Consider the following 27565-nt stretch of genomic DNA (forward strand, 5'->3'; position numbering starts at 1 on the left):
CAGGATATGTCCTCCCTGTACAACAAAATGTCACAAGAATCGTGAGACAAAGTTGAACAACTGAGACGGGAAGAGATTTTTTTTTTAATCAGGCTGTTTAAAATTCCATTGTTTGTTTCAGTGGTAGTCAATACCTGCTGGGCTTTGAGGTTTCTTTAATTTTGTTTTTTGTGTCTAGTTATTGCTAGGGTCTCCAAACAATGGGTCATCTTACAAACCAGGATGCTGAGTCTGCAATCCTTACTGATGCCAGGGGCTTCCCACGGGAGTTTTGCTTGAGTGAGGTCTACAGAAAGGGGTCCTAGGGTTACCAAGAGCATAAACCCAATATAAACCCATAAACATATATTTTACTCTTTGCTCAGACTGACATGTATTTGAAGTTGAGTTGTTATTTGATTAATTATGTTAACCACAACAACACTCTCTTGTCTTGGGAGCTGTTACTAGTTGACAGAATAAATTATAAACAGGGAAACTCAGTGTAGTGGATATTTGACATTAGCAAAAGCAGCACTTGTTAGAGAGAAAATAATAAAAGGCAAACATGAAGCCACATGTGAAAATATTTAGAGTGATAAACTCGATTCAAAACATGATCTGACAATCACTCCCCAGCTACACAATGTATATTGTAAAGTCCTTAGAACAAACCCCATCTCTCATTCTGTGTACTCTTCAAGGGGCATAAACAAGACAGCCATGCACACAAAACAGTATAGCACAGTCATGGGGAAAGTGTTGGAGCACCAGGAGGGAGTTCAGTGTAATTCAGATTTTTCCTGCCCGTCCAGCTCCCCTAGACACCCCCACATCTGCTCCATCTCCCCCATACACCCTCCCGACCCCCTCCCATCTGCTCCATCTTTCCCATGCACCTCCCGATCCCCTTGTCTGTCCATCTCCCCCCACGCACCCCGCAATCTGCTCCGCTTCCCCACCCCCCGATCTGTTCATACACCCTTCCCCCCACCCTCCTCTATCTTCCCCACCCCCTGCGCCGGTTCCTGCATGACTTGGGGGAAGCGGAGCCCGAGAGTAAAGGGCAGCAGCTTCCCGTAGCCCCGGGGCCTGTGCACATCTCCGCGCACGTGCTCACGGGGGCGGCGCGTCCGGGGGCCGGACACCGGCCCCTGTTCTGACCCTGCGCTGGGCTTGCGGGAGCGGAGCTGCCTGCAGGGCTCCGGACACTCCAGTGCGCCAGCAGGGGCAGCATGGTGGTGGGGTGAGAGATGGATCCCCCTGACGCTTGGGACCCCTACAGCCGGCCGGCCCGCCGGACCCAGTGGCTGGTCAGCGCCCTGGCGTATCACTACGGGCTGGACCGGGGCGTGGAGAACGAGATCATCGTGCTGGCCACGGGCTTGGACCAGTACTTGCAGGAGATCTTCCACCACCTGGACTGCGAGGCGGAAGGCAGGATCCCCGGCGAGGACTTCCGCACCCTCTGCCAGGTGTTGGGGCTGGCGGACCCGGAGGAGGCGGCGGCCGACCCGGAGGAGTGCGCCGGCCTCTGGGAGGACCTGGCCCCGGAGCTGACTTTCCGCCAGTTCCACGCCAAGCTCTGCGGCTACTTCAGCACCAAGGCCGGCTGCGCGCCGCAGCGCCCGGCGGTGGGCAGGCTGCCGCTGGGCAAGGAGAGCGAGCACATCGAGACCCAGATCCGGCTGCGCAGCCCGCTGCGGCGGCGCCTGGACAAGGCGGGCCAGGGGGCTGCTGCCATCAAAAGCGGCAGCCCGCGAGGGGCTTCTCCTCCCCCGGCCGCCCCCGGGCTGGCCCCGCACGCCAGGCGGCCGGGCCCCTGCTCCAGGGAGTGCTACGAGGAGATCGTGGCTCTGGAGCAGGCTGAAGACCGGATCGTGAAGCTGGAGGAGGAGAACGGCAGCCTGCGGGAGCTGGTGGAGGACATGCGGGCAGCGCTGCAGAGCAGCGACGCCAGGTGCCTCGCTCTGCAGGTGAGCGGGAAGGGGCACGGGCCGCTGCACACTCGGGGACTCTGGCCAGACCCCGCTCCGGGGACTCAGCCTGCGGCCAGAGCGAAACCAACCTTGGGAAACTGACACATGGAATTAGTCCTAGGGCAGCAAAAGCTGCAGCGCTCCCTGTAAAGGCAGGGTGACAGGTCCCACTGTTCCCAAGCACTGCCACGCCTACACCCTGGCACGCTGGCACTAAGCACTCCAGCGCCCTGCCCGCCTTCTTCCTACCAGCAGAAGTTTGGGAGCCGCTGTTCTGATTTCAGGGGCAGTTTGCAGTGTAAATCAGGGCAGACTTGGGCTCCAGCTGACATTCGGCAGGGAAAATATGTATTCACCAACTGCATTTGTCTAGCAGTGGTGGTGCTGCTCCCGAGTGTGAGAGAAAGAGCTAAAAGAAGGGAATATGAAATGCACCATGTTAAACTCTGTGCTTACCCCACTAGATCTATGAAAGATTTCCAGGACATCTAATCAGGTTATTGTTGGGTAACTGGATTATAAAAAAGATTGGATTGTTATTGTCACTACGTTTGGGGAGAGATTTAATTAACGGATAAATGGAGTGCATCCGTTTCTATCAGTACTGCTGGACAGAGGAGAGAGGCTTCCATTTCTGCTGTCACTGTAACTGTGCAGTAAAAGTTGGTTTAAATGTAACCTAAAGCACAACACTACTTTTGTTAACTGAAAGTAAAGTTCACTGGAGCTAGTAGTGGTCAAAGGAGCTCATTAAAGCTTGTGTTCAGAGCAAACATTTTGTTAATTAGTTTGTGACTTATTTGCATTCACCTCAGTCTTGGGTGAAAGGGGGGGGGATGGTCTGTCTACCTCCAAATGCTTGTCATGAAAAGCCATAGAAATGGACCTTGGTGTTAGGGCTATTCCAACTCTCATTGATTACACAGTGCAACAATCTGTTGGAACATATTTTTAAAAGTTAGACCACTAAAAGCCCATTGAAATAAATGTGGGTGAAAGTGCAAAGGAGGGTGGGAGAATTTATTTCCTTCCAGGCCTGGCTGGGGCTACTTGTTTATGCTGGAAAAGATTTTTGACCTTTCAGTCAGTTTATTTCATGGGCCATCAAGGCTTTCATACTTTTTCGGTGTTAATGTTATATGTAAATTGAAGATGAAGATGTTGTGATTTTCAAAAAATGAACATCTGACATATTAATGATGTTTACCTGAATGATTCAGAGAGTTATGTTCCATCTAGTTCCAGATTACTGAATATAAATAGTTCTGTTTCTAAACAAATGGCAACTTGGATACTTGTCATTATTTCTTCCTGGGTATTGTGTATTTGTGTTGTTGCTGGTTTTTGTTTAAGACAACCAGTTTGGTTATGTACAATTTTCAAGAGGAAATGTTTTGTTGCAGTATTACTATTTATTAATGAGACACTATAAGCTAGTGCATTATAGGGTTTTTAAAAAATATATTGACCCTGCTCCTGAAATGTGTATTTTGATCTTACTCTTTTCTTATATGTGGCTTTGGTTTGTTCAGTGTTTTATCAGTAATGGATGTGATACTGTTTGGATTTTTACCTGTGAGAACAATAAGTAGGCAGTTCATTGAGCAAGAAATGTTTTGAGACTCACAGATAACCTCTGAGTTCATAGTTAGGCCCCACTCCTACAGTTGAACTGGTGAGCAGACCCTTGTACCCAGGCAGAGCCCCACTGACTTTGGGGCCTCAATGCACAGTCCTTGCTCAGGCAGAACTTCCATTAATTCCAATTAGTAAAGAGTACAGGATTTTAATAGCAGGCATTGCTTGATTGCTCTAGGGAGACAAAGAACGCTGCCTGGCATTAAGGGGTAGTATAGAAAGGGTGAGGCCCTAGAAGCTTGACTTCTCCAGTTTTTTTGGTGTGACTAGTTAACTTGAGTTAATAAATATACTTAGCATTCAGATAATGCTTATATATGTTTGAAGTTCTAATTTGACATTAACTATTAAATCTTCACAACAGCCCAGTGAAGTAGTACTATGCCTGGTTTACAAATAGGAAAACTGAGACAAAACAGTGAAGTTACTGGCCCAGGGCCACAGAGTGAATCACTGGAAGAACTAGGATTAAAACTCAGGACACCTACTGATTACCAGCTTCATGCTAATTTGTATAGCCCACATGCCTAAAAAAATGTCAAAACCAGGGGCGGCTCTAGCTTTTTTGCTGCCCCAAGCATGGCAGGTAGGCAGCCTTTGGTGGCATGCCTGCGGGAGGTCCGCCAGTCCCACGGCTTCAGTGTACCCACTGCCGAATTGCCACCAAATCCGCGGGACCGGCTGACCTCCCGCAGGCACGCCGCCGAAGGCTGCCTGACTACCGCCCTCGCAGGGACCGGCAGGGCGCCCCCCGTGGCCTGCCGCCCCAGGCACGTGCTTGGAGCGCTGGTGCCTGGAGCCACCGCTGCTCAAAACGCTAGTTGCACCCCTGAGAACTGACTGAAACAATGGGGAGACATGAAATCAAAACAATATGTGAACATGTAAAACATTTGAGACAAAGTTTGCTGTTCCTTTAATGAGTCAACTTTTCTACAGAAAGTATGTATTTTGAAAATTGTATTACCCAAGGATTGTGCCCAGAACTTTGTATAGGCCAAAAGTAGATTCCTAATTAAGGGGTAGGTTTACTACATATGAAGAAAATATGCCAAAAAATCTGCCCATTTTCAGCTTTGATTAAAATGTTAAGTTATTTTCAAATAAATTAATCTGTGTTCTTCTTTATGCCCCTGTTGATTGTAGGTAGGACTGTGGAAAAGCCATGCTAATCATAAGAAAGATGGGACCTGTTTTATAGGTAATAGGAGACAGTTAACTCCCAAACACTCCCAGCCCACCAAGTGCCTTCAGAGTGTCCTAAAGGAGGTGGAACTAATCCGGAATTCCAGGGATGGACAAATTGAAGAAGCAATTAGGGTCAATCAAGAACTGCAAAAAGAATTGAGGAGTTCCCAGGAAGCTATAGTCACCCTGGAAGACTGCAACCGTAATCTGAAGAGGGAACAGGCAGAAATGAGGAAGAAAGTGGAAGAAGCTAGACACGCAGTCCTTAACAGTCTTGGCAAAGTGAAGGAGTTAGAAGAAAAAGCCAATAAAGTGCCACATTTGCAGATATACATCCAGCAGCTAGAATCAGAACTACAGTACTATAGGTAAGTCTGATACCATTCAAAATAAATTCATCAAATCATATTTAAACTTAGCTGGGCTGGAAAATAAATGCTTATATTAATGAATCTACTAAGATATTTTCTAACGTGTGTTTGGAGAGGAATTAGGAGCTACCTATTCATTTTCACACACATTGAATCTATTTCCCCATGTTAAGTATTCTCACACCTCTTGTCAAACTGTCTATAATGGGCTATCCTGATTATCACTACAAAAGTTTTTTCTCTTAATTAATTAGCCTCTTAGAGTTGGTAGGATAACTCCCACCTTTTCTTGTTCTTGGTATGTGTATATATATATCTCCTTACTACAGGGGTCGGCAACCTCTGGCACATGGCTTACCAGGGTAAGCACCCTGGCGGGCCGGGCCAGTTTGTTTACCTTCCGCGTTGGCAGGTTCAGCCGATCACAGCTCCCACTGGCCTGGGACTGTTCGCTTCCCGCAGCCCCCATTGGCCTGGGACAGTGAACTGCGGCCAGTGGGAGCCACGCTCAGCCAAACCTGCCAACGCGGCAGGTAAACAAACTGGCCCAGCCCGCCAGGGTGCTTGCCCTGGCGAGCCGCGTGCCAGAGGTTGCCGACCCCTGTCTTACTATATGCTCCATTCTATGCATCCGATGAAGTGGGCTGTAGCCCACGAAAGCTTATGCTCAAATAAATTTGTTAGTCTCTAAGATGCCACAAGTACTCCTGTTCTTATTGTTTACTCAATCCTTTATATATTATATTTTCCATCTCTAAGGTTCTTTTTTTACCATAACTAATTTGAATTGGATTAGTTCCTGTTACTTAAACTAGATACACATAAAAATAGTAACAGATGATGTTCCATCACTCAGTCTAAACCTACACCTGGACAAACAGCTCATAAGTGCCATACATAGGGCCAGATTCTGGCCTACAATGTTAAACTGTGGCGTAACTTATGTCTATCATTTTTCATTGATAGAATGTATTTTACTTAATTAGACAGCAAGCTGATTCAAAACAAAACAGATGATGGGTAATGATTTCATGCCTTGTACCCACTACATAGCCTTCCACTGATAGTAAGACAAATGGAAGTCAAAAGCAAGAAAAAATAATCAAGCAGTTAAAGTTGTGGCTTACAGTTCTTAGTATACCAGGTGGCCCACTTCACAGTTTTATTAATAGTAGAAGCAATTTTTAATTTAATACCTACTGCATGCCAAGTGAGCACCAATAATTATGACAATATACTTGTGAGACCATGTATCAGTTTTCATACATAGATCACGAAGTCTTTTCAAAGGTATTATTATCCCTATTTTACATATGAGGAAACTGAGGCATAGAGAAGTTAAGTCGCATATCTAAAATCACACAGTAATTTAGTGGTAGTCTGAAACAGAACCTAGGCCTTCTAACTCCTAGCCTTGTGCTTTAACCACTAGGACAACCGCTTGGATACTATATCTCCAAGACAGAAAAAATGTGCACCAATTTAATTAGTGCCTAATCCTGCTGTTCTTGCTCAGACAAAACTTTCATTGAACTCAGTGATGCTTATTTAAGTCGCTTGGAATTTTGCATGAGCCAGGGGTAGATCCATAGACTTAATGTTCACATTTAGACTGACATATAATAAAAAGGTAACTTATATGCAAACTGACTTTCTTTCAATTTTTTTACTGATTCTTTACTTAAAACTGGTATTTTAATATTTGGACTATTCAGAACAGCTTTTCCCTTTTTAATCTGATATTTCCTGTTTCCTTATAGTAAGAATTCATATGGAGCTATTTGTGGTGTTACAGCTATTGTACTGTATTTATAGGGTGCGGGAAGTATCTAAAAATAATCACTCTATCTGGTGTCTTTCTATAAACATTGTGTATGTTGATATCTTTGGGTTTGCAGAAAATAAATGCATTTCATTAAATGGCTGTACCATTTTAAAATACTGTCAAGGGCATGTAACTTCCAAGACAGCTACTCACAGGGATTGCTGGCAATGGGTCTAGAACAGAGCTGGGAGAAATTTTTGGATCAAAGCTTTTTTTCAGTGAAAACCACAGATTTGGTCACACCCAAGCATTTAAAGAATTCATGTTGGTTTTGCTAAACCATTTTTGTAAAAAAAATTTCATTTTGATACTTAAAAAAAAGTCATTCAAAAATGACTTTGCTTGGATTTCTTTAATTTTATTTTTAACATTCGTATAAAGTTAAATAAATGCTTGAAATCAAAATAAAACATTTCAAAAAATTTAAGTTTTGGTTTTTACCCAAACAATTTTTTAATTTTTTTTGCTGAATTTCCAATAAATTGAAAAATCTGTTATTTACCCAGCTCTAGTCCTGCATAAGCCATACAGCCTTCTCTCTATTGCCTGAAATAGAAAGTCTCCACTGGCCAACACAGTGAGGGCTCAGGTCCAAAGTTTGATGGATCACGAAAGCACATTTTTGAGAAGAGGGTAAAGATAGTTAAAGGTAGTTAAAGATGAATAAGAAACATCAGCCCAGACTTGCTCAGCGCTCTTGCGGGTCATAGCAACATAAAGATCCATGGTTGATAAATGCGTATTGTGTGATTTGATACACAATCCTCAGATATTTCATTTTTGAAATAGTTTGAAGTGAGTATAAGGCTCAGGAATGGTGCCTGGCCTGACTGTTCTGTGGCTAAAAAGACTGCAGTTCCCAGTCACATTCCATAATGGACAAATGCAGGCTTCCCCCACTGATCCATCAACACACCTCAGCACTACATTAGTGACATCACCATGAGGAGTGATTCTTTCTCATTGTCCTCAGCTGAAAATGCCAACAACAGAGCCAGTTAATGTCAATTGTGATAAAGACCCATGGGGACAAATGCCCCTTTCAGTTACATAGGCATCCCACTGACTTCGCTGGGTTGCACCTGTGTAACCGATAGTGAACAGAGGCCTATGCAGCACAGAAGCCCAAATCCTTTGAAGGTGAGTCAGATGGGGTGCAGAGATCCCATGTGGAAGGGAAAGACAGTTATGAAGTATGGTCCATTCATACTATATCCACCTATCTCTCCTCTGCAGCCACAGCAATGGATACCATGTGACCTGCAGGGGGATTGGTCAAAGCGTGGACTCAGGGGAATAGCTACTATGCGCCTCTGAAAGTCAGTTGGAAGCTATAATACTTAAAGCATTGTAGGTTACAGCTGCTATGAGCCTCTAATTCCATACATCTCTGTTCATTTTCTGTATCACAGTGGGGTTGTGAGCATATTAGAGGGATCCAGGTACAGCAGGAATGAATTCTGCAGGGCAGGAGCAAAGAGAGGCACAGAGGCAGAATCTATTGTGCTAGAAAAGGCTGATGATCCATAGGTTTGTTTCCTGAGGATCCCAACCTATCTAGCTTTGTCTGGTCACTTCCCCTTCCAGATCCACTCTGCTGAAAGTCCCGTTCCTTCCAGAGGGGTTGATACAGAGGCCTCCACTAAGCTGCAACTCACACACAGTTCCCATGCTCACCCTTTCCTGTTTTTAAAGTCACAAAGGGGAGAATTTGGTTCAGTCATCAAATAGCCATCACATTGCAATAGATTTTGGTCACTATCAGTCAGATATGCATTCAAACAGTGACCTAAAGTTATGGGCACTGGTTCAGGAAAGAATGTAAGCATGTACTTAACATCCATTTCTATTCAGGAAAGCTTTTGCACTTACTTTCCTGAATAAGGATACTCTCCTGATTTGGGGCCTAAGAGCAGTTGCCTGTGGTACCCACCAATGCATATTCCTGCAAATAGTCGTGCAGAATATTGATACCTGTATGCCTGGTAAATCTTTGCACCATCAAGATGAAGACCGTAGTGACTTCAGTAGGACTTAAACATGTGCTTAAGTGCTTTCCTGAATAGGGATGATTTTCTGAATTAGGGTGTGAAAGCTCCAGATTCCATTATTAGGTCACCAAACCTTCTTGCTACAAAACACTCTTATAGTTACTGTATTGATAAATTTTGCTTAATGCTGCTACTTGTCTGAGCTCTTAACTCTTTCTATAATGGATGGGTTTGTTCAATATTCTCCTTTCTTTGGGATTTACTTCTCTCCAGCATAAGAAATGCAGTATGGCTAAATTAATGTATACTATCTTTTAAAAAAAATAGCTGCCATTTTAAGATAAATGTGTCATTGTAAAGGTAAATTTGTAGAAAACACTTATTGAAAAAGCATGAATCAAAGTTCATTTCAAGGGTACGAGTGTATATTTATCTCAATAGGATTTGTGTGTCTTGTTGCCTGGCATTAAACAGAGTGTGCCATTCACATTGTTATATATTGGAAATAGTTGAGAAGTTATCATAGCCCCACAAATTCGCTGACCTTTGGTTCTGAAAATAACAGCTGGTCTAACAGATTTTTCTGTTAGATTTCACCATTGATGAAATTATGATGATGAGCTGGTAGCTCTGGTTATACTTAAGACTTCCCAACACTTTCCATAATAAGACTCTGTTTTAGTTGCTTATAATTTTGCCAGACTTTAATCTTTTGAGCTGAAATTTTCCATACTGGGTGGCTGCCTCCAGATCAGTGGTCTCCAACGTTTTTACGCCCAAGATCACTTTTTGAATTTAAGGGCAACACAGGATTTCCCCTGCTCCTTCCCTGAGGCCCCGCCCCTTCCCCAAAGCCCCACCCTGTTGACTCTATCTCCCCCTCCCACCTCCCCGTCGATCACTCTCCCCCACCCTCACTCACTTTCACCAGGCTGGGGTTCAGGAGGGGGTGCGGGCTCTGGGCTGCAGCTGAGGGGTTCGCAGTGTAGGAGGGGGCTCTGGGCGGAACCTGGGGCAGGAGTGCAGGAGGGGGTGAGGGGTGCAAGCTCTGGGAGAGAGTTTGGGTGCAGGAGGGGGCTCTGGGCTGGGGCAGAGTGTTGGGGTGCAGCAGGGGGTGTGGGCTCTGGGAGGGAGTTTGGGTGCAGGAGGGGGCTCCGGGCTCAGGCAGAGTGTTGGGGTGCAGGAGAAGGTGTGGGGTGCTGGATCTGGGAGGGGGGTCAGGGCTGGGGCAGGCAGTTTGGGGTGCAGGAGGGGGTTTGGGGTGCTAGCTCTGGGAGGGGGATCAGGGCAGGGGCTTGGGGTGCAGGAGGGAGTTTGAGGTGCAGAGGGGATATGGGGTGCTGGCTCTGGGAGGGGGGCTCAGGGTTGGGGGTCAGGGTATGGCCTCCTACCAGGCAGCACTTACCTCGGGCGGCTCCCGGTCAGCGGCGCAGTGAGGCTAAGGCTGGCTTCCTGCCTGCCCCAGCTCCATGCCTCTTCTAGAAAGGGCCAACGTGCCCCTGCAGGGGGGGGAGGGGGCGACACGTGGCTCCATGCGCTGCCCCTCTCTGCAGGCACCTCCCCTGCAGCTCCCATTGGCCAGAGTTCCCCGTTCCCAGTTAATGGCAGCTGCGGGAGCGGTGCTAGCAGGCAGGAGCAGTGTGCTGAGACCTCTGCCCCGCCCTGGGGCCTCAGGAGTGTGCTGGCTGCTTCTGGGAGCAGAGTGGGGTAGGAGCAGGCAGGGAGCGAGCCTACCTTAGCAGAAGCCCCGCTACACCATCAAAGATCACAATTGACTGGGAGAGTCTCTAGGAGCGACCAGTCAATCACGATTAACCAGTTGGTGATCACTGCTCCAGATTAATTTTTTTTTTAAGCAAAGTTTTAACAAAAATGGTTCAGCCATTTCAGAGAACAAGATTGGAGGATAATATGTTTTGCCCATGTTAAAAAAAAAAAATTCTCTCCAGCCCTAATCTTTTTAGTCTCTCCTCATATGGAAAAGGATAACCTTGATCATCTTTGTTGCTCTTCTCTGAACCTTTTCCAGTGCTACTATGTCCTTTTACAGATGGGGCAACCAGAACTGGACACAGTACTCAAAGTGTGGGTGGATTTATATAGTAACATTATGATATTTACGGTTTTATTTTTATTCCTTTCCTAATGGTTCCTAACATACTATTAGCCTTTTTGACTGCTCAATGCACAGCAGCAGAAGTTTTCAGAGAATATACATGGTGACTCCAAGATCTCTTTCTTGGGTAGTTACAGCTAATTTAGAACCCATCATTGTATATGCATAGTTGGGGTTATTTTTTCCAATGTGCTTTAATCAACGTTGAATTTCATCTGCCATTTTGTTGCTCAGTCATCCTTTTTTGAGAGATCCCTCCATAATTCTTCATAGTCTACTTTGGATGTAACTATCTTCAATAATTTTGTATCATCTGCAAACATGGATGGCCATTTCTCTGTTCACCTCTTTTTCCAAATCATCTATGAATATGGTTAACAGCACAGGTCCCAGTACAGATTCTTGGGGGACTCCACTGTTCACCTATTTCCATTGTGAAAAACTGACCATTTATTCCTACCCTTTGTTTCCTATCTTTCAACTAGTTACTGATCCATAAGAGGACCTTCCCTTTCATCCTATGGCTACATAGTTTCCTTAAGGTCTGTCACCCAAGGCTCTTGTCAAAGGCTTTCTGAAAGTCCAGATTACTCTTATCCGCATGCTTGTTGATGCCCTCAAAGAATTTTAATAGATTGGTGAGGCATGATTTCCCTTTGCAAAAATTGTGTTGACTCTTAACAAATCGTGTTTATCTGTGTGTCTGATAATTCTGTTCTTTATTAAAGTTATAACTAATTTGCCTGGTACTGAAGTTAGGCTTACCGGCCTGTAATTGCTAAGATCACCTTCGGAGCCCTTTTAAAAAGTCAGTGTTACATTAGTTACCTTCCAGTCATCAGGCACAGAGGCTGATTTAAGCAATAGATTACACACCACAGTTAGGGCGTAATTCTGTCGTTTGATATCTGAGCTCCTTCAGAACTCTTGGTAATACATAAATGCCCCTATGACTGTGGGAGGCATTATGGAAGGTTTGCATGAGGAAGGTTTCCCTTCTGCACAGCTCACTAGCCTCAGATCTGTGGGTGAAAGGAAGGGGGATAGTTGTCTGTGCATAGGGGTGTGTGTGTGTGTAACTGATTGTATACCAAAGGGTTCTTTTTAATTAAATGTTACATTTGAAATTTTTCAGAAAAGTTTTTAAGAAAGAATCATTAATTGTAAGAAAATCCTTTCGCAGCAGCTGAAATAAATTCCAGAAACCCTCCCCAGCAAATGTCACAAAATCTCCTTATACACTCATCCCACTCATGTGGATCAGATACTTGCGGCCATCAAGTCATGGCTGAAGTGCGTGTGTGGGGAGACTTTAGGGTGACCAGACAGCAAGTGTGAAAAATTGGGACGGGACGGGGGAGGGGGTAGTAATAGGAGCCTATATAAGAAAAAGCCCCAAAAATCGGGACTGTCCCTATAAAATTGGGACATCTGGTCACCCTAGGAGACTTGCATTACTGGTGCCCTTGTTCTCTAGATAAGCAGAATCCTGTCCTTTCCAGCATCAGTCTGGTCCTATCTAGAGATCTAAATTAACTTAGAAAACAAAAAACCAAGCACCAAAGAAAAAGCTCAGCTAGTCTTTAAAGAGCCTTGCGCATGGAGGCTAGAAAAGTGTATATTAAATTCAAAAATTGTAAACAGTAAAATGAATTAAACTCACTAAAAGCGAGGGCATTTTAAGTTAAAAGACACCTTCCCGCCCTCCCCACACCATCCCCACTCTTAGGAAAAAGTCAAGTCATAACATTCATCTTCAGCACATTATGACTACTAGATATGTGTCCCTATCATATCATATGAGTATAACCTAGAGGCTTTAATAAGCAAATCTTTTGGAACAATTTTGTAATGTACTTGCAACAATATATATATATAGTACAGTGGTTCCCAAACTTGTTCCGCCGCTTGTGCAGGGAAAGCCCCTGGCGGGCTGGGCCGGGCCGGTTTGTGTACCTGCCGCATCCGCAGGTTTGACCAGTTGCAGCTCCCAGTGGCCATGGTTCGCTGCTCTAGGCCAATGGGAGCTGCTGGAAGCGGCACGGGCCGAGGGACGTACCGGCCACCGCTTGCAGCAGCTCCCATTGGCCTGGAGCAGCAAACCGCGGCCACTGGGAGCCATGGTCGGCCGAACCTGCGGACGCGGCAGGTTCACAAACCGGCCCAGCCTGCCAGGGGCTTTCCCTGCACAAGCGGGAGAACAAGTTTGGGAACTACAGATATAGTGCATAATGCAAAAAATTACTGCACTGGTCCAGTATTGAATTTTAAAATGTTAGTGAATTGGCTATTAAAACACACAAAAACTGAACCACCATCTAAAATGCAGCACTAAAAGAAGCAATTCACAGTAGGGATTATGTACTGGCTAAACTGGATTAGAGAAAAATTTACAGGTTTTTCTCCTTAAAGCAGCAGAGGGACAAGGAGGAAACAAACTGTTTTTTCATCCAACTTGAAACAAAAACAAAAGCAAAATCGATCTTAGTGAAACAGAGTTAGTAATGGAGATGTTGACAGAGCATTTACTGTATCAGTGCTAACCAGCACTACACTAGTCATATAGGTCAATGCAAGGGGTCAGACAATGCCAATTATGCTCCTAGCATGCATGGCCTGGTTCACAATTATTTAATGATCCATGAGTATTTATATGAGTTAAACAAGAATTCTTTTCTGTATGGACTGCACAATGGTCTGTTTCATCCATTCACATATCCATATACATCTGACAAATGGATGCCTACAATTCCATTTTCCTCTGATTTATATTCACCAGTGCTGATTTTTCAAAATAGTTACATTTTATATCAACAGTATCGGAAGATGATGTGTGGATCTTCCCTTTCTAGCAGTCTACAACCTGATTTTGTGGAGAGTGAACCTAATGTAATAGGTCCTTTCCATCTCTAAGGGCATGTCTACACTTACCGTGGATCGACATTGCAATGATCGATCCACCAGGGGTCGATTTCGCGGGTCTAGTGAAGACCCGCTAAATCGACCACAGATCGCTCTCCCGTCGACTCCAGTACTCCACTAGAACAAGAAGCAAAAGGTAAGTCAACCCAATGCAGTGTAGACCTAAGCTACGTCGACTCCAACTACGTTATTCATGTAGCTGGAGTTGTATAACTTAGGTTGACGTAACCCCATAGTGTAGACCTGCCCTAAGTTTCAATATGGACCAAGTAAATCCAAAGTAGACACGCTGATCCGAGAAGGCAGAGGAAAGGAATATTTCCCCGTACTGGTCTGTTTTGGAATGCTTCTATTAGGTGAAGGTGGGAAAGTACTACAGAGAAAATACTTTCTCTGCCCCCACAAAAAACGTGTTTTCATGTGTCAGTATGTAAATGTGTTATTTCAAGCTGGGCACTGATGCAGAGCTTATATTTAGCTCTTTTAATCAATTTTCATAAAATTAATATTAATAGAAAGAAATTAAACTGCAGAGTTTCAGCACAAGAGCATTAGGAATGTGCTGTTTAAAGTTAATAGTGCCTGTCTGGTACCATAAGCATTTTACAAAGATAAAAAAAAGGCAATATTCAGTGTTGGGAAACATTTAAAGTGGATTATATAGTAGAGCTGGGCAGAACCAGATTTTTCATTTCACAGGGAGTGCCGAGAGTTTGTAACATTTTCTGTTTCAAAATAAAAGGAAAGCAAAAAGCTTCAAAATTCCCCTCAAAATGAGATTCCAGAGGAAAAAGTAGTTATAGGTCAATTGCAATGCTTTGTTGCAATACAATCAAAATGTTTTGTTCCAATTTTGACCTTTATTTCTTTTATATTACATATAGAGAGAGAGAGAGAGAGAGAGAGAGAGAGAGATAACAGAAGTAATTTCAAAACAGAAAATAGACATGTTCTATTCTGAAAAGGTCAATATGGAATGTTTGACCTTATAAAGATGTTTTTCAATTTTTCCTTTGAAAACTTTCCCTGAAATAAACACATTTATGGAAAACAATTTGCTTTCAACAAACAGGCATTTTCTGATAGAAAAACATTCTGTTGGAAAATTTACAACCAGCTCTGTTGTGTAGTTGTCATACTAGAGATGTCACAAGAACCACCCCCACCCTCCCAAAAAAGAAAAAGATTTGGGTATATCTAAATGTAGATAGAAAGTACCTGGCCTTTCACAGAAGAAACCTGGCCACTTATAGACAGCTAGCCTTCCCCTTCACCTGGGGCACTGTGCCATCATGTTTCCTATCCTCAGGTTGGAAAGTACCATCTGTGCTAGCAGAGATAATGTCTAGAAATACCATAGTTGCATCACAGAAAACACTCACTGATTCAGAAGACCTTACTCAAGTAAACTTTGCATTCAAGTCAATGAGAGTTTTGTGTGAGCTAAGGACTGCCAGATCAGGGCTAAGGTGCATTATATTACTCCTTTTGCACTGTTAGAGCACAGTGGGTTGGCAAGAGAGAGCTGACAAACACATCTAGGTGCAAGAGAAGTGTGGAACTCTGACAACATCTAATTATTGAGATGATTTCCCTTCTTTTACAAAACAAATTCTTTAAACATCAGATTGTTTATCAAGTATAAACAAACCAAAATTGTATCATTATTTTCTAAATATAATAGATGTGATGAGGGAGGGGAAATCATGGTACCTTGCAAGTCATAGTACAGGAAGGTTTAAAAAAAAATCTAGATTTGAATTGATCTTTGGATGCCAACATTTTAAAGCACTTCATATAATCAAATGTATTGTTTCCTTTTATATTTCAGCTGTCTTGATGTGTAGAATTCAGTTTCCTCTAGTACTGTAAATTGCTGCCATTACAGCTGAATAGGTTACTCCAGAAATTCTTAATTGAGAAGTTTTAATGATGTTGTAGATGACAGCTTCATGTCTTTCAATGCAAAGTAATATTTTTGGCCACCCTTGTACATGTGCACTGAGGTTCCTGCTGTCAGCTCCATATGGAGGCCCTGAATGATTGGTAATTTTGAAAGGGGAAACTAATCGCAACTAGCTTCTTTATTGTAGAGGTGTACTTTTAAAAACATGTAGCTTTTTTGGTCCCAATTCTCCAAGATGCTGGGCCCTCTCAACTCACTTTCATTGGAATCCACTCTAGAGAGGGCATGAAATATGAATGGAGACTGTGGGCTCACTAGACTGCATATTCAGATCCACAGACTGATAAATGCCCTGGCCATTTTCTCATATTTGTTTTTCTCCTTTGTTTCTAAAGAAATTAAATACAAAAACAAAACAGAAGAGCCTCAAAAAGTTAATGAACTACTTGGCCACGTTGATACAACATTAAGTGGAGATGGGACAAAACTGAAGGCACTTGGATCTGAGGTTCTGAATTTCAGGGCAGGGGAAATTTGGCTGCAGATCAAGCATTTATGGGATTTCATCCCAGGGCTTTGTTCAGATGAGGGTAAAATTGTATGAGACCAACTGACTTTGTGAGACTTGTGCAATTTGGACCCCAAGGTCCCACAAAAACATTTTGTGAGATTACATTGAGCCCCAACTGTGATTTAACCTTGATCCCCCCTGCCTAGAGCACATCCAGATCTTAACAGCATTTCCCGGGCCCATCTGCAATACTAAGGCATTCTTAAAACCACCTAATAGATATGTGTAAGGTCCAGGAGGGGTCAGGTTTCAGTTCCTGTGAGAATAATAACTTCATATTGCTTGCCTTTGGGGGGTTTAAAATCTTCTTCTTCAACACTTAGCCAGACAGTTGGCCGTAGCGATCGTTCGCCATTTGGTCCATTCCTACAAAAATGTAATAGTACAGGTTTATTAATTTAAACTGAGAAACATTTTTAGGTGAAGAACAACAATAACATGGGAACTGAATTCTTGGATGGTGAAGCAGACTGAGACTGAAGCAGCTGCCTGAATATTGACACTCTGACTGCCAGCTGTAAGAGCAGTCAACCAGATTGTTCTAGGTGATTGCTTTGACCCTCTCCTTCTTAACCCCCACCCACCAAGCACGTTCCCAGGGTAAACAGCAGGTTGTAATTAGTTACTTGTTATGTTAAACCTTTGAAACACGCTCGAAAAGGGAACTTGAAAATGAAGTTCTTAAATAAATTAAAAGTATTAGCAATTTAACACCTTTGCATATGTCCCTTGACTGACTAAGATTCCTTACAGTGCATTGAACATTCCTAAACTTGGGGTAACACTGGGAAGAGGGGATCTTAAAGGGACATATTGGTGCTGGTGGTCTATTATTATTCATCTCCAGTAGAAAGAAGCTTAAAGAACCATTTCAACATGTTGTATTTAGGACTGTTCAGATCAAATAAAATGTATAGAATCTGTTTCAGCAAAGGTTGTTTTGTTTTGGATGTACAAAGTGCTTATCTGTACTTTTGACATGTGTTTGTTTCAAATAACAGAAAAACCTTTGCTCCAAATTCATTAAAATTAACACTGAAGGATGCCTATCCAAAAGGGCGGCTGCTCTTGCTCCATTTAATCTGATAGCTGAAATATAGCCAAATCTAGTTCTCTTTAGGCTTTTCAATGCTGGACATTTAGTTACACAGCATCTATTCTTGGGAGACTTTGCTGGGCTTCTCATTAAATCCTCCTTTTTTTTAATCCAGCTTGCCCTATTTGAGGAGTTTCAGTGGGAGCACAATAGCAGTATTGCATGTAGGAACGCTGCCTATTCATTCCAGCAGACCTACATTTGCACAGTCTGAGAACTTCTTTCCATAAGTCTGAGGAGGAACTATTTGTTGCACACATTGTAGCTGTCACTTAGCAACCCCCACTGCAATGGACACTTTCCAGCTGCTGAAATGTTAACGCCTGTGAGCATTATGAAGGTGAGGAAAGACAAAAATCATCCAGGCCAAAGGACCGAATGAGTTTTGTCATGTAGCATGTGCCATATCTACTGTGTGCAGAAATCTTTAAAAGCAGATTCCAGCACTTCACTGGCTAACTAACTAGATCCTCTCTAACAAAATTCATTTAGCCCAGAAGTAGGCCAGGTGGCGTTTCTGCCTCTGTCAAGTTTGTGCCAGGGAGGGGACCTTTAATTTCAGCCAGCAGCTTCATTGGTACTCTGCCAGCCGAAGTGGATGTAGATATACTCCATCAGTGCATCCCAAGGCTGCCCTGGCACATCCCCAGTGACAGCACAACTCCAGTTCTGGACTGCATTACTCTCCCCCACTACCTATGGAGTTCCCAGCAGAGAGATATGGCCACCTTGTATCATCACAGCCTTTCCATTGGCAGACTTTCTGAAGCCAGGAGTCATGCAACTTGGTTTACACCAGCAAAACCAGCTAGCCCTTTAAATCATAAAGGAAGCTTCCTAAACCAGTCCATTTACACGTAAAAAGAAACAAATGAATTCCCTTTGATGGGTGCATGCTTTCTCTGTCTCTCACAGGCTATGAAACTTGGACTTCTCACTTCTCAGAAAGGGATCATTTCTTAATTTTCATTCTTGCGTGAACCAAGTCTGAAAAGAAATGGCGCTAGCCCACCCATCAGGTACACACTCTTTGATTCACGGGTGCGTGGCCAGCAGCAGTCCAGATATATAGTTAACATATAAGTCATTTTCTGCCAGGAGGGCTTCCTAGAGAAATGCTGATCCATGGGCCCAGGTGCAAGATGACAGCACATCAGTCTCAGCTATTGCTGTGCTTTGGCATACTCAACTCACAGGCCTGACAACATTAGTGTTGATTATAGTGGCATTGCGGATATATCTGCATAAGATGGGCATCTATAAATACAGACAACAAGTCTACATACAGGAGCTTCCTCTGGGTACGGCACTGTTTTTACACTGACTGCACATTCTTCTACTTAAAAGCCATCCAATATGAGTGTCATTAAGAGGTGTAGAAAAAGGACAATTATTTGTAACCACAAGTAATGCAACTGGAAGCCATGGGTTTGCAGCCTCCAGTGTGCTACAGCTTATTATGTACCTCAGTGGGGATTTGGGAAGATTCCTCAGTTAAATGTTATCTACACAGTCACACACTTTGCCTCATTTTTTTAAAGAAAACTTGACAGGTTTTCACTCAGCTTTATCTTGTGACAATTGTAGAAGGAGTTTCTAGAGTCAAGGAAGCATGCCGAGCCTTCTGATTTTTCTCCATGTCTTCATAGGGATCACTGTATTATTATGTGCAACAGTGTCGCACCACATCTTTGTGGATGCAAGCCATATAGAAAGTGAGAATAAAACCTAATAAAAGTTAACAGACAATTCCTGCTCTCTTTATTCATGTGAGTAGCTCCACTGAATTCATTGGGACTACTCATGTGAGTAAGAAAAGCAGGATGTGGTGCTAAAAACTTAACAAATGTGAGTGTTGCAAACCTTTTAGATATGTATTTCAAGCGTCACATTAATCTTGAACTTCTAGTTCTTTTGACAGAATCTCTCTGCCTCCTTACTTGTCAAACAGAGCTTGAATAAAATTCAGAATGCCAAGCAGAGTCTAGGTACTAGGGCTGGATCCTGCAAGGGCCAAACCGAGCATGGTGGTCCTGATTCAGCAAAATACTTAAACACATGCTTAACTTTAAGCACTCAGTTAAGAAAATTAATAAATTAACAAATCATATCTCATAATTGTGGATGGGGTTTTGGGTCCCAGCTCGCCCAAGCCACTTTGAAAATCAGCCAGTATTGATACTGCCTATCCTGAAAAACACACAGCTGAAGAATTCTCTACTCTTTTAGCCTTTTTATTCTATAGTAAGTATAAAAGGGAGAGTTAATTGTTTCAGAGTATTCGATCACTATCTCACAAGAATGAAGGGAAGGAGAATTTTAAAGAAAAAAATATTACTTTCCCTTGGCTCCTCAAACCATCCTCCTAAACACAGAAATGACTGCAGGATACAAAAACAGTCAGTAGTTTGCAGGAAGTTACTAATAGTCCAGATGTTAGAGTTGGTTGAAATAATTTGTTTTGTACAAGGGGAAAAAAATCTGCTCTCATAATGTGGAAGAGTTACTGTTCTTCAGGGGAGGAGACCTTATGTGCAGGAATGCACCCTGAGGACGATAATAATATGACAAAATGAATGAAGTCACCCTGGAATAGCTCATGGGAGACTTGCAGATGTTACTGTAAAAAAAAAAAGACCTTTTTATATTCCAGAAAAAAGCATGGAAGGACAAAGTCATGCATTCAGAATGAATGACCTACAGACACCATATACTAAACTGTAGGGGGGGAAAAACCTACTTAGTTGATTTTTGATATATAGATAATATTTTTTGCTTCAGCTCTGCTGTAGCCAGAGTTTGCACTTCAGCCTTTAATCTACTATAGTTTAACTATCTAGAGAATGAAATTAATTTAGGCCTTTACTTGGTTACATGTTCTTCTTTCTCTTTTAGCATTCCTAGAGCCATATTTTGGTAATGTTCATGCTATCAATTGCCCAGGTAAATTATTTTTTAATTATCTAAAAGCATTGGAAAATATCCATGAATGGAAAAAATAGGAGTTGAGCTGCCCAGCTATACTGAAAACCCACCACACTGAAACCCACTGTCAAAGATATGTTTGGACTCCATCTTTGGGCCAGTCTGGGCTGATACGTCGCAAAGGATCTTGAACACCCCTAGTCTATTTAGAATGATGATATGGTCTTAGGAGATTTTATTATGGCAACCAACCACAGATTTTTGGATATACAAATAGACAACAGCTCCATTGTTACTTGAACCCGTCAAGATTCTAAACTGATTAGGGCAGGTGAGCCAATGTGTGTCACTTACAAAACCAAATATTTTTGTATTTTCAGAGAAGCAGGAATGTTATTTAGCAGTACATGTGGGTAGGACTACAGCAAATATATTCCATGCTGGCCTTCTGATTTTATTTCCAGTCTCCCCTGCACTGAGGATAGCAAATAGAGGATCATTGCTCCAATTCAGTGCCAGATTACATTCTATTTACTTTCAATTATATGTATTTTTTTTCAAGTTTATAAGAAGCATCTCATCTACGTAACAGGTCTAACTATTACTTGCAATGCAGAATAGTAGGGCTTTGGCTTTTCAGTGTTTTTTTTTTCCAGGTTTTTATTTATGACACTCAGCAGATTTGTGGATAACTGTCAAACTGCCCCACAAATCTGAATCTTTGTCATCTACATCAATAGCTGTTGGCAGTTATTCAGGCAATCACAACTCAAACAAGATTCAGCTCTCAAAAGACTTAAAAAAATTCCACACCCTATGGGCAACATTTTAATTAAATGACCTCTGCATTTGAGCTGGAGGTTTTGCACATCATCCTTAGAGATTATCTCACACTGTAAACATTAGGATACAGGCAGACGTTCCAACACTCCAAAGTTCAGAGGCGTATTTGGAGCCAGGATTTTGGCTGAGACCATTATACAGATGAATGACATTTCCAAAATCCAGATCCACATCTGGGTGCAGAAATCAAATAATCCTGGAGTTCTGTTGTGCATAGGTCCTAGGTTTTGGTTTGTGTCTACAAAAATCAGCCCTCTAGCTATACATTTCCAATAATACTTTGCCCTTATATAGCCCCTTCTGAGGATCTCACAACAGTTTACAAAAATTAATAAATTGCAGCATCCCAGTGAGGGAACTAGATATTATTTATCTCCATTTCATAGATGGGGAAACTAAGGCACGGAGAGACAATGATTTGTCCAGTGTCTCACAGCAAATCTATGTTCTAGGACCTTGATTCCTCTGTACACCCAATTCGCAAATGATATTTTCACATGAACTTTCATATGCAAAATTTTAGATGGAAAGTAAGTTGGAGATGCAAACTTTGAGGCCAGGATGAGGTCCCTTTGGAAATTTCTGTGGAAGAAAGAACTTCAATGCATATAGCAGAGTTCTTAAAAACCCTTGAAAAATTTGTGCAAAGCTAATTGATGGCGTTTTTCAATGCTGTCTTTTCAGTGGAAAAAGCTCTGAAGAGTGCCCGAGTTTCTAATGGTAACTGGCATCACATCACACATCATTCAATTTAACACAGGAGGCGCCAAGTGTAAGGAATCAGATTGCATTGGAAGTGCCCCAAACCATTCAGTCTAGCCACAGAACAAGTTTAGGGCCCCATACTTTGTTTTATGGAGAGTCTCTTTTCATAGCATAAAGTTTTGGTGAAGGTTTGTGATGTCACATTAGTCATAACACTGGAAAACCTGGCATATGCGGCACATCTGCTCCGCTTTTATTCTCTCCCCTTGACTTGAACCCATCATATATATACTTGGCATCAGTTCACAACACAGAACACTGGAGGTATTTGGTAATGCTTACTGAAAGGTCAGCCAAGTTTAAAGTAGAACTTAGTAAGATTTGAGTTGAGCTTTGAGTAAAATGTTCCAGAATTCCTGGAGCTGGCAGACCTAAGTAGCATTTTGTTTACTAAAAGATTTGAGAGTGACCCTTTGAAATATAAACAATCTGAATGAATGAAAAGCACAGCTAAGACTTATGCAAATGTCAGGAATCCTTACAGAAAAAGCATTTATTCCACCAGCTTCCATGCCGGCAAATATTTAGAGTCGGATTTGAAAATGAAAGTGAATTGAATGATTTTTTTCCTTTGAATAATGATCCAAAGCACCTAAGTAACTTAGGAGTACAAGTTCCATTGATTTTGCATGGTGCAGAAGGGTGGGGTAGGACATCGGGAAGCTGTTTATGTCTCTGTGGGCCGGTCTGCACTGACCCTAGCCCTGACTCTAGTGCAGGGGTTCTCGCAACACATTTTTTGGTGGCCTCAGAGTGCGGCCACCAACTCTTGCTGGTGGCCGCACTGACACTTTCCCCTAAAATTATTTATTTTTCCTAAAGTTAATAAAGTAGTATGCACATATATACATCCAATCATTGTAATTTATTTATGTAAGGTTTTGGGGTTTTTTTTGCAGACTCAATAAAAATCATGCACAGTTATCTCTATTCTTTACTGGACCTAACAGAATAGAAACACAAATAAGGTGCTTTGCACGTTCTTGTCTTTTTTATTGTTTCTTTTGCTTTTTTGGTAAAAGTGATTGTACAACAATTCTGAAGTAAATTTGAAAATGCTTTGACATAATAGAAGTCCAAATAATAATGAAAAACATATCTGGGTGGCTTAGGTCTGGGGAAGGGAGTGAAGGGGAGGGGACACATGGCTGCGGCTAGCCCGGGGCTTCTCCGGGCAGGGGTGGGGGCGGGTCCTGGGGCTTTGGCCAGCCCGGGGCTCCTCCAGCTGCGGGGGATAGGGTGGGGTGCTCAGAGGTTCTCCAGGAGTGGGGCTTGTGGCTCCAGGAACAGGGGGGTTGCGGCTCCAGCCGCTGCTCACCTCCTCACCCCCCCGCTTGCCTCCTGTGTCCCTCCTCCCTCCCCCACCCACTGCTCACCTCCTTACTTCCCTGCCACAAACACCCTCCTGCCCGCTGCCAGAACTCCTGCTCGCTGCTGGCTCGCCGCTCGCCTCCTCACTCCCCTGCTCGCAGCCAGCCCCCCTGCCCACCTCGTCACCCTGCTGCTGGCTCACCACTCGCCTCTTTATTCCTCCGCAAGGGACCGCCCCCCGTCCACCCGCCGCTTGCCTCCTCGCTCCCCATCCCACTCGGCTCTCGCCTCCTCATCCCCCCTGCTCGCCTCCTCACTCCCCCGCTTGCAGCCAGACCCCCACTGCACTCTTCATCTTGCTGCTGGCTCACCGCTCACCTCCTCACTGCCCCACTCGCAGCCAGACCCCCCCACCCACCTCGTCACCCTGCTGCTGGCTTGCCGCTCGCCTCTTTATTCCTCCGCCAGCCCCCCCCCATCCACCCGCCTCCTCACCCCACCCCCGCTCGCCTCCTCACTCCTCCACCAGGGCTCCCCCCGCCACTCGCCTCGCCTCCTCACCCCCCCGCCTGCTGCTTGCCTCGCTGCTCGCCTTCTCACCCCTTCCTCGCCTCCTCACCTTGCTTCTTAAGCGTTGTGTGCCCCACCTGTGTCTCCAGAGGGGTGGCGCATGCAGGAGCAACAGGGATGTAGGGGAGAGGCTGAGGCTTCCACCCCCTCCCCCCTACTGTCCAGGAAACTGCCGTGGCCGCAGAGAAATCCCCTGGTGGCCACTTGCAGCCACAGTGGCTGCATTTGAGAAATGGTGCTCTAGTGAGAGCAGCGGCTCTAACTTATACCCGCCGAAACTGGGCATAGTGAAGCAGATCTTCACCTCATTCCCAACTCCCTCTAGGCCTGGGTAGCACAAAGGAGCAAGAGTGATTTGAGAATACAGCCCTCAGATTGTGAACAATCTGGTTTTTGTTAATAAACAAAGCTCTGTTTTATTTCTGCTATTATCTGTGGCCTCCAATATCAATTCTTTAACATAAGAAAAGTATTGGAAGGGCCAAAAACAACAGAGCATCTTATAGTGACAGTAAGCACAAATCTGTATTATTGGAGCAGTATTTGTGACTAAATTGATTTTGCAAAAGGAGAAATCTCCTAGATGTGGAATATTAGTCACCGGCACAACTGTTCTAAGTGAACACACCATCTGTGAACAAATCACTTTTCAGTGCTGCAATAGGGTTGAAGCCTTTCAGGAAAGTTATGATTAATCTCACTAAAAGTAGAGTTATATAATGGGGCTTGATATTTGAGTTGTCAATTTTATGCTTGCCATTTCTTTGTCCCTTGCTTATATGAACTTTCCTTTGTAGTGCATTTTCCCCAGTGTTGCATATTTATTAGCCTTTTGCGTTCTCTTTTCCTTTGACACTCTCCCCTTATAGTCTCTATTGTGTGTCACTGGGTTTGACTTTGTGAGTGATGGTTAAAGATGTGTTTTAAAAAAGAAATAATTACTGTACAGTATATGATCTCTATTCAAAGAGAAATCAGTAAATTCATTGGGTAGAAAAATTATATTAAATCTGACACCGACGGCCGGTCTACACTATGGGTGCTACAGCAGCACTACTATGTTGCTCTAGTGCTATAGTGTAGAAAATGCTTCCTACATCAATGGAAGGGGTTTCTCCATCAATATAGGGAATACACCACCTGAGCAGAAGTAGCTAGGGTCAATGGAAGAGTTCTTCCATCATCCTAGCTGTGTCTACATTGGGGGTTAGCTTGGCTTAACTGAGGTGCTCAGGGGTGTGAACATTTCACTCCCCCCAAGTGACATAGCTGGATCAATCTAAATTTTAAGTATATATCATGACTGAGTAATAGAAATGGTGGATGCAACCTTTTCAAAACAGAATATGTGACATGTACTATGTGTAATACAATCTATCAGAAATAAAATAAGGCTGATGTGAGATACTAGTAGAATAATATTGCTCTCTGTATAGAAAAGTTACCAAAACTGTGATAGGAAACTAGAGACCAAGGGCAGAGGACATTTTTACAATCAAGTTAAGTTGTTTACTGGAAGGACATTTTAAGGTTTTAAGCAAGTGTACAAGTTTTTATTAAAATCTCATACACAATGTCTTGTGTTTTTATTTTTATAAGATTCTGATTACTTGTATGAGAAGCAGAATAGGATCAAAAGTTTTAAAAGATATTTTTAATTTGCAATTTGATATCAAGGCTTATAAACAGTTACTGGGTGGTGAGACTTGGACATCTGAGAATTTAGACAAAGATGACTTCTTTTGCATACTGAAATCTTATGGTTAAAATGCTTGAAAAGTTCTCAAGTCAAGTCAAAGTTTTCAGCTATGATGTTACAGTTGTGAAATATAATCCTCAAATGATACAGCCATGAGATAGGATTTATCTCATTTCCAGGCAATGGGATTTTTGCAATTTCTCACATATATTTCTGAGAAGTGAAAGCAAAAGTGGCACGTGTAAGAGTTGTGTGTTTAAATATATATATATATACTATATATCCCTGGAGAGGTCTGGGATACCCAAAAACCCAACTGTAGAAAAGGGAATCTGGTTGATTATTTTGAGAGAGAAAATAACCCCTATTTATTTAGGTATATTGATCAGGGCTAAGAGTGGTTTCCCTGGTTCTTGCAGGTTGTTGCCTGTAATGAGGATGGTCACAATAGGGTACGTCTTTCTTTGCTCTACTGTAACTATAAACAGTGGATTAGAGGGGGTGTAGGGGAGGGAGAATTAAAAAGTTAGGTTTATTCCTATAAATTATAAAAATGATGAATTAGTATGTATAAAAAAGCATGGGATTCAGAAACTGAAGAAGTGAAGCAATATATACAGCATAGAGAAGAAAAAACATCCAGTATCTGTGGGGGGAACCCAAACCCATTCAAAATAATTCCATACTAAATAAAGTATTCACTCATCCTTAATTAAAGCTCAGGCTACAGCAATATTACCACATCTTCAGTCACTCGGCTCACACAGAATCCTTTCCAGATGGATTGGGAAACCCCTCCCCCGAACGGCCATTCTGTCAGATAGTACACACGCAGGAATTGTATTAACAGAGCAGTGCAAGCTTTGTCTAAAGGTTTTTCCAACAATCCCAGCCAGTTTCATTACACAGGTGATTTAGGGTCTGATCCAAAGCCCATTGAAGTCAATAGGAGTCTTTCCATTGACTTCAATGGGGTTGGATCAGGAACTTAAAGCACACACTTTTCCAACTCTTGGAATGCCCCTCTGTTCACCCGTGTCTTGCTCTGCACTGTGAGGTAGCTTCTCTAGTTCCAAAAGATGCTCTGAAACAAAATTTTGGTTTTGCCAGAGACCCCTTCCAGTTCCTTTGTATACAGCTGGAACTCTGTACCTCACACATGGATCATTCAATTCACATCAAGCAGCCACTGTCAAAGCTAAAAAGCCTTGAAGGCATTGTGGAGTCACATAATTTATTTGTCCTTTATGTAAATCTGAGGCAGTGTCAGTGTTTCAGACTTGGAGAGGATTTCTCTGTGGTTTTATTGCAGTTGCTCTCAAATATTAAAAATCACTGACATTTAAAAACCAGCGGTTGCTGTTATCAAACCTTAATTGGTCAATGCCCCATTTCTGAAAAAATAGTGTTTTATTATTATGAACCAGCCTTTTATCCTCTTGGTAAAACCCAAGTTATTTGTGAGCTAAAATACCATTTCCCCTTGTGACTCAACCTTAAAGTGTTCTTTTTAAAATAGAAGACTGCTAAGGCTGGAAGTGTAGCAATTACTTGCCTGATCTACTAGAACAAAGAGTAATTTTCTACAGAAGCTTTACTATAGGCTAGGCTAGTTTGCTAAACTAATGAAGCTTTGTTTTTGATAGCTAGCAGCCATCACAATACAGAAGTCACCAGGAAGTGTTTGAGCGTTGCCAACTTTCTGATTGCCAAAAACTGAGCACCCTTGGCCCACCCCCTTCCCCGCAGCCCCATCCTCTTCCCTGAGACCCCTTCCCCCACTCACTCCATCTCCCCTCCCTCCGTCACTCCTTCTCCACCCTCTCTCACTCATTTTCCCTGGGCTGGGGCGTGCAGGAGGGGGTGAGGG

At 43.1% G+C, this 27565-nt stretch overlaps 1 protein-coding gene across 2 annotated transcripts in view; it reads left to right on the forward strand.

Annotated features, from left to right (window-relative positions):
- The first annotated feature begins 1039 nt into the window (after window positions 1-1039).
- The window catches only part of EFCC1 (EF-hand and coiled-coil domain containing 1), a 96998-nt gene continuing 70472 nt past the window's right edge, over window positions 1040-27565 (forward strand). The window contains exons 1-2 of one of the 2 annotated variants that reach the window (XM_054036137.1): window positions 1040-1955; window positions 4743-5152. In XM_054036137.1, coding sequence (XP_053892112.1) covers window positions 1233-1955; window positions 4743-5152 — 1133 coding nt within the window. In that variant the 5' untranslated portion in view covers window positions 1040-1232. The remainder of the gene's footprint in view (window positions 1956-4742; window positions 5153-27565) is intronic. The other variant, XM_054036136.1, reaches the window with a different exon arrangement.

The sequence above is a fragment of the Malaclemys terrapin genome, chromosome 7 (genome assembly GCF_027887155.1).
Source record: "Malaclemys terrapin pileata isolate rMalTer1 chromosome 7, rMalTer1.hap1, whole genome shotgun sequence".
Lineage (NCBI taxonomy): Eukaryota > Metazoa > Chordata > Testudines > Emydidae > Malaclemys > Malaclemys terrapin.